General features: G+C 46.9%; 1 protein-coding gene across 1 annotated transcript in view; it reads left to right on the top strand.

The window, feature by feature from the left end:
- The window catches only part of LOC106807859 (peroxiredoxin 1-like), a gene marked incomplete at its 3' end in the record, with an annotated part of 6,905 nt that extends 2,653 nt beyond the window's left edge, over positions 1 to 4,252 (top strand). The window contains 4 exon segments of the mRNA XM_014810346.1: positions 849 to 997; positions 1,644 to 1,760; positions 2,262 to 2,387; positions 4,122 to 4,252. Coding sequence (XP_014665832.1) covers positions 849 to 997; positions 1,644 to 1,760; positions 2,262 to 2,387; positions 4,122 to 4,252 — 523 coding nt within the window.
- Between the last annotated feature and the right edge of the window lie 4,239 nt (positions 4,253 to 8,491).

The following is an 8,491-nucleotide window of genomic DNA, read 5'->3' as shown; positions in this document are numbered from 1 at the left end:
TTTCGCCTTCTTGTGCCTGTACACGATCCATATGTTTTGATATGTAGGCCTACCATTTCGTCTTCTTGTGCCTGTACATGATCCATATGTTTTGATATATACGATTTCGCCTTCTTGTGCCTGTACACGATCCATATGTTTTGATATGTAGGCCTACCATTTCGTCTTCTTGTGCCTGTACATGATCCATATGTTTTGATATGTACGATTTCGCCTTCTTGTGCCTGTACACGATCCATATGTTTTGATATGTACGATTTCGTCTTCTTGTGCCTGTACATGATCCATATGTTTTGATATGTACGATTTCGCCTTTTTGTGCCTGTACATGATCAATATCAACTGAAGAACGTGAATCTACAGCGTTGGGATTTGTTACCATGGAAACCGCGATGTGGCTCGAAATCAAGATGGCATTGTCCCGACGGTCATATTTTTACAGGTTTTCTTCGCGTTGTAGCGTAATGCCGATATGTCTGGAGCATTTATAACTACATTTATGCTAGCTGGGTAGTCTAGCAATAGCTTAAGGTGTTTGTCACTAGCAGGTGGTTGAGGAATAAATTATATAAAGGAATGGTTTGATGGACGGATCGATAGATGGGAAGATAGGTGGTTAGGTGCATGGATGGATGGATGTATGGATGGATAGATGGGCGGATGTGAGAGTGTGTGCATAAGTGCGAGCGTGAGTGGGTGAGTGCGTCAGTGCGTGCATGAATGTAACTTCTCTAACCATTTTACAACACGTTTGATGCATCACCATAGTAAAGATATATGTGGGATGTGAGGGTATTTTAGAGTATATCTGTATGGTTATATGTCTTTATTAATTCCACTGTTTACAGCCTGTCATTCAGCATGCATCTAAGGCGAAGATAACGGAACCGGCACCTGATTTTCGCGCCCAGGCTGTAGTCAATGGCCGCTTCAAGGAAATTCAGTTGTCGGACTACAAGGGGAAATATCTCGTCCTATTTTTCTATCCGCTCGACTTGTAAGTACACGCATGACGTTTTAATATCGGTAGATATGTGGATTCCCTTATTATATTAGGCCCTACCCTGCTGTAGGGGCTTCAAGACGGTCGAATACTGCGCATGCGCATTCATGGGCCTTGATGAAGACAGTTTCGCATATCAGAAATATCGACCGCACTTTCATCTCACGTTTCATGCATTACGTTCTTGATTTCCCCGGGGAATTTTTTTATCAGTGTTAATAGCGACGAAGCTGATTTAGTCTGTGAAGTGTAGGATCAAGCGCGATTTTTCGCGGTTAAATGTACGATGACGCAATTGTGCAAATGTACAATTTGTGAACGAACAGGGCGGTGGTGTGTACATGCATCGCTTTGAATATTGGTGATTGGTTTCTAGGGAAGACGGAAATTGTGTGGAAATTTGGGAATTTCCTCCTGATCTGTAATAACTACAAACACGCACATGCGCGCTCATATAGACGCACACACACGTACACACACGCACACACGCACGCGCGCACACACACACACACACGCACACACGCATGCACGCACGCACGCACACACACACACACACATACACACACACACACACAAACACTCCTCCGCATACATATACGTGTTTTTTTTCAGCACATACATACATGTCTGTGTTTTTCAGCACGTTCGTATGTCCGACAGAGATAATTGCATTTGGTGACCGTGCCGACGAGTTCCGTAAGATCGACTGTGAGGTCGTCGCCTGCTCGACCGACAGCGAATTCTCACACTTGGCCTGGTAGGCGAATTGTGTGTGTGTGTGTGTGTCTGTGTGTGTGTGTGTGTGCGTGCGTGTGCGTGCGCGCGCGCGCGGCGCGCGGCCGTGGTGTGTGTGGTGTGTTTTGTGTGTGGTGTGCGTGCGTGTGGTGTTGTGGCGTGCGTGCGTCGTGTGCGTGCGTGCGTGCGCGCGCAGTGATGTGTGCTGCGTGTGGTGTGCTGTGTGTGTGTGTGTGTCGTGTGTGTGTGTGCGTGCGTGCGTGCTGCGCGCGCGGCGGTTGTGTGTGAGTGTGTGTGTGTCGTGCGTGCGTGCTGGCGTGCGTGCGGTCGGCGCGCGCGCGCGCGCGCGGCAGTTGTGTGTGTGTGTGTGTGGTGGTGTGTGTGTGTGTGTGTGTGTGTGTGTGTGTGTGTGTGTGCTGTGTTGTGCTGTGTGTGGGGTCGTGTGTTAGCAGTCTACGAGCGTCAACAACTCCTGTCTTCCTATTTATCCTGTCCTCCTATTTATCCTCCTCTTCTCTGTCAGGATAAATACTCCGAGGAACTAGTGGCGGACTAGGCAGCTCAACGACACTTCTATCATGGCCGACAAGACGATGAAGATCAGTAGAGACTACGGCGTGCTGCTCGAATCCGAGGGCGTCGCATTCAGGCAAGTTTGATAGCAATAATTATAGACACACACACACACACACACACACACACATCACCACACACACACACAGCACACACATCACACTCACACAGCGCACACACTACACAATTATTATATATATAAGTTAGCACTCACAGCCGCCGCTTGCGCGCGTGGCTATACTAGCCACCTACGTCACGTCACGCACGGCACGCACACACACACACATAGCACGCACGCACGTCACGCGACGACACCACCGACACATCATCCACACCGCATCAGCTACCATCAGATAGCCCGCACACCGCTACATCCACATCACATCTACATCGTTCACACACACACAGTCTCACGCGCCACACACACATCACACACACACACTGCAGCGTGCAGCGCGAAGCACACAGTATTAGTTTTCTACACCTACACACATCATCACACAATACACGCTGTCGCGCACGACACAACACACTACCACAACAGCTCCTGTCCGCCACACCCCAGCACACATTCTACTATAATTTATATATTACACACACACGCGCAGCCTGCGCACTGCCTACGCACGTTCACGCACACAAGCGCTGTCACACACACACACCCATACCCACGCACGCAGGCTCACGCACGCACTACACACACAACTCAGCCATCACCGCGCCCCCACGCACACACACCACACACAACCACATAGCACAGCAACACACCACAACGCACGCACCACCCGACCCCGCAACGCGACAAGCTCTCGTACACCACGGCAACACACACACACACACAGACCACACACACATACCTGAATACATACACACACTACACACACACCACACACACACACAAAACAACGCAACACACACACAGCACATAACAAACACACGCAACCACACCAATCACGACACAGCGCGCGACCATGACGCGGATCCACCGCGACGCGCGAACACATACAACACACAAGCGCGCCCCACAGCCACAGAACGCTACGCACGCGCGCCGACGCACCACACACACAACCAACCGCAGCACACAACCCACACATATCACCGCACGCACGCACGCACGGCACGCAACCAGCACGCACGCACACACACACACACACACACCACGCCAACACAAACGCACCGCCCACGCGCGCACACGCACGGCACGGCACACACACACACACACACTCTCCGCTGCCACACACAATAAATGTCGAAAAAGATAATGAGGCGTCTTAACATTTGTAATGACGAAAGCCTTTCGAAGAATTACTCTCTCATCGAGGACTACGTAATTCTTTTAAGCTATAATTCTATTTATAGTCTGATGAAGAGAGCTATTCATGCGAAGCTTTCTCAGTTAAGATTTAGCACACCTACATATTCTTGCTACTATTTATTTTCATATCCTACAAATGCGTTGCGTACGTGTGTGTGTACTTCTATACTATAATATACTATATGATAGCCTATATATAATGTATATATAATATATAGAACATATATATATATATATATAATATAGTATATAATTAATATATAATATGAAATACCATATGAATATAAGTTACTACTAGACCATATATAGTACCGTATATACTATGTCTATATATGACCTCTATATAATATATATACTCATATCTATATATTATATTATAATTATATATATATATCTCTAGTATATACGTATATTTGTCTATATATATATATATAGGGGTATATATATATATAGTATCATACGTATGTCTGTGTTTGTGCCTTGCCTCCGTAGAGCGCTTTTTATCATCGATGCTCAGCAGAAGCTCCGTCAGATGACGATTAACGACCTGCCCGTCGGTCGCTCCGTAGACGAAACACTCCGCCTAGTGCAAGCGTTCCAGTTCACCGACAAATACGGAGAAGGTAGAGCGCGAAGGGAGAGCGCGAAGGGAGAGGAAGCGGGGGGGGGGAATAGTGAGAGGGAAGGAGAGGGTGTGAGAGAGAGAGGGGGGAGAGAGCGTGGGAAGATGTAGGGAGAGATTAGCTTTTCCCACTTGAGTTCCGGACCCACCATAGATAGTGTTTTGTAATAAATGGTTCTTACATATATGGTTGGATTGTAGTTAGTGGTAGTGTTCGGTTACGTGTTAGGGTTAGAGTTAGGGTTAGTGTTAGGGTTAGGTATAGGAGGTATTCACTTTACATTGTTGCTTCGAGGAAGTCGAGTGAATCGAGTGCGCTGATTGGCTGTCCGGAACTCAAGTGGGAAAAAAAAATTGCGGGCGGGATAGGGTGTCCCAGCTCACTTACCACTAATAATATTTTAATCCTCCGATAGGTGGCGATGTGGTCTACATTACCTGCGTGGTTATGTTTCCAGTCTTTTAAAATGAAGAAATAACAATTTTGTTGAAAATGTACTTTTAATATAGAGGGACACACCCACCAGTCAATATTGTTGAAATTACAATTTTAATTTAGAGTAGGCACGCACACCAGGTATTTTAATAGACACAATTCGCCTAGGAAAATTATCTGTAGCACAGCGGGACACCTGTGTTTGTGCGGTGCGCAAACTTCTAGTTACTGCCATATAAAATGATATTGTGTGGAAATTATAATTATAAAATGGCGACCAAATTATCGTCGCAGTAACTTGAAATGAAAAATACAATTCTACTCGTCGCTTTATTGATCAGAGAGAGAGAGTGCACAGTTTACTTGGCTGAGGTATGGGCACAACGCTAATGAAAATTTAAAACGACCAATAGAGGGCGATATGTGTCCTATACATGATACACACACTGATCTCTGCATAACTATTATATGGATATAGATCAGTGGATACACCCAGCGTTTATATTCTGTTGTCGAGGGTTTATCAAATAAATGACATAACATTTTGCTGAAATTGTTCTTTTAGTATTGAGAGTAAAACCCATTCACCACGGAGCACCAGTCACTTTCATAATCAAGGCGTGCCTACCCCTAACAAGTATAGGTGCTATGGCTCACCAAATTATTTTTAGCTGACGTAACCCTAATATATATGTGTGTGTATGCCGCGCGCGCGGCGCGCGCGTGTGTGTGTGGTGTGTGTGTTGTGTGTGTGTGTGTGTGTTGTGTGTGTGTGTGTGTGTGTGTTGTGTGTGTATGAGTGCTTATGCATATGTGTGTGCGTGTTTACGCGTGCGCGTGAGTCCGTGCGTTTGTCCGTGCGTGCGTGCGTGCGTCGTGCGTGGCGTGCGTGCGTGCGTGCGTGTGTGAGTCCGTGCGTCCGTTCGTCCGTCCGTGCGTGCGTGCGTGCGTGCGTGTGTGAGTCCGTGCGTCGTCCGTCCGTCCGTGCGTGCGTGCGTGCGTCCGTTCGTGCGTGCGTGCGTCCGTCCGTTCGTCCGTGCGCTGCGTGCATGCGTGCGTGCGTGCGTGCGTGCGATGCAATAACCAATTCCTCGCCCGCCAAAGCGCTGGGGAATGATTAGAAGCGGTGTCAGCATCCCTCCCTCCATTCCATCACGGTGCTCGGCCAAGGTGTGCCGCGTCGTAGCCAGGTATTCGATTTGCTGCGGTCCCGGAGACAGCGCGCGGCGACAGCAACATCATCGTCAGTAACATCATCGTCAGCATGAATGCGATGCGACACAAACAATGCGGGCGACGAATCTCGTGACGGGAGAGACTAATGAATGTGCCCTGAACATGATTATCCTTGCGCGAAGCATTCCTGATCCAAGGACGATGTGGGAGGGGGAGGTGGAGGAGGAGCGGGGAGGTGGAAGGGAGGTGGAAACTTGTTTTGGATAAACGTCACCTTCTTGCAAGCGGGACAGGCAGCGCAGAGAGAGAGAGAGAGAGAAGAGAGAGAGAGAGAGAGAGAGACAGAGAGAGAGGCAGACTGGTCGGCCTTGTGAAGGAAGACAATCGCTTCGGGTATATACACTCACCGAACACCCGTGAATGAACGACAAAATGTATACACTCAATATAGCCTCGAGATATCTCTCTACCCGCTCTTTAAAACTGTACCGAATGAGACAACACTAACGAAATAATGTCTGCCAAATATATCGGATTACGATAACGTTTAATGAAATGAGGTTTTCTTCCAGCATTTCGAAATAGAATCACGATAATAAAAAAATAAATGACTCTCGATTATCGGGTCGTGACCAAATATCTAACCAACTAATGTCTTATTAATAACTAATGAGTCGTTAGGCGCCTGACTGGCGTGCTCATCCACTATGAAAACCGATATGAACGATGGCCAATCACATACGAGAGGCAGTTTATTCTTCGATCCTCGGTCCATATTCGTTGCACGTACGAACGCTTTTTACGACTAATTTTAGGCACCGCAGAACATTTTCTGGAGCAGCACTCTCTAGCGACTGACGCCAATCATAAAAAACATACATGCATGCACACACACACACACACACACACACACACAACACACACACACACACACACACACGCACAGCACCCGCACGCACGCACGCACGCACGCACGCACGCACGCACGCACGCACACACACACACACACACACACACCCAGAAACGTCAACATCAATGCCTTTTATTAGACCCCTACTAACAGCGAGTCACAATTAATGTATTAAAAAAGGCAGCGTTTGAATTTTTTCGTCGTGGGTGTATTCGAACGACATGCGTTCTGTGTCTACTTGCTTGCGTCACAGAGTTTCATCTGAGTACTTGCCTAGAGTAATTACGGTTTGCTAAAGTAGTATGATGTGTGGTCGTGGCATTAAGTTTTAGCACTTATAGGACCTCCCCCCTCCCCTGGTCAAGGATACTCGAGGTTTTGTTCAGATTCACTCCAGGAATCATTGCTTCGCGCGAAAGTGCCTGATCACGAAAATACTCACATTTCTCTCTACAGGGGGCTTGCAATAGTAAGCTAGTTTTTATGACGTGTACGTCGCACGCGCTTCAGAAACTGAAACTTACAGAGACACGAACGAATATCTTTTTGCCGACAACATTATATCAAATAGTATTTCTAACAATGTTTTTTTTTAACAGGCTTTCATCCATACGATTCAATCACTCTGCGTTCGACTACACTTCAGGGAATTTCCTCAAAACAAACCTGCTGTTAACTAACTATCAGAACAGAGTCTAACTCCACTCCATTTCTCTCTCTCTTTGATTCTCTCTCTCTCTCTCTCTCTCTCTCTCTCTCTCTCCTCTCTCTCGCGCGCGCGCGCGCGCGCTCTTCTCTCTCTCTCTCTTCCTCTCTCTCTCTCTCTCTCTCTCTCCCTTTTTCACACACGTTCTCTCTCTTTCTTTCTCTCTTTCTCTCTCTTTCTCTCTCTCTCTCTTCTCTCTCTCGCCTCTCTCTCTCTCTCTCTCTCTCTCTCTCTCTCTCTCTCTCTCTCTCTCTCTCTCTCTCTCTCTCTCTCTCTCCAATATCTAGTCAATGTACTCACTATAACACTTAAAATTCGCTTGATACGAATATCTGTGCTAGGTATACGTCGCTGGTAAGCTCTCGCAATATTTAATACTGCTACTTTGTAAGTGCAGTCAGACCCTCATGCGCGCAACCAGCTGACATAAAGCGCTCAGTCTAGCTCATATACATCTTGTTAGATCTGACACATACTTTGACGACCCGAGACATTCATTGCCCTTATAGTAAAACCAACACCGGTTTTTATTATGCTATATAAATTCATAAACGTGATGCAACGTAATCAGCCTGTTCTGCTAGGATCTATGACAAATACGACATACGCATATATACGCTCTCCTATGACACTTTTTGTCATGGGAAGATTCTTCCTATGACAAATATTGTTGTATGTGTTGTGCGCATCATAGGAGTTTAGGAGGCGCTATTATGAACGCAAGCAGTGAATTTCAGCTGTAAAACGGAACGAAGTTGACTCGCCAATATTTGTCATAGGAAGAATCTTCCTATGACAAATAGTGTCATAGGAGAGCGTATATGCGTATGTCGTATTTGTCATAGATGCAAGCAGAACATGTTGACGTAATCTATGGCGTATTCGCAACTGCATTATTAGCGCTATCTCGCGCTGTCAGAAAACACGCACGCACGCACGCACACCCTCCCCACAAACACACACGCACCACACTCTCCCCACACGCACGCACGCACGCACACCCTCCCCACAA

The sequence above is a fragment of the Priapulus caudatus genome, unplaced genomic scaffold (assembly GCF_000485595.1).
Source record: "Priapulus caudatus unplaced genomic scaffold, Priapulus_caudatus-5.0.1 Scaffold237, whole genome shotgun sequence".
Classification (NCBI taxonomy): Eukaryota; Metazoa; Priapulida; class Priapulimorpha; order Priapulimorphida; family Priapulidae; genus Priapulus; species Priapulus caudatus.
This window is presented reverse-complemented; position numbering and strand designations above follow the sequence as displayed.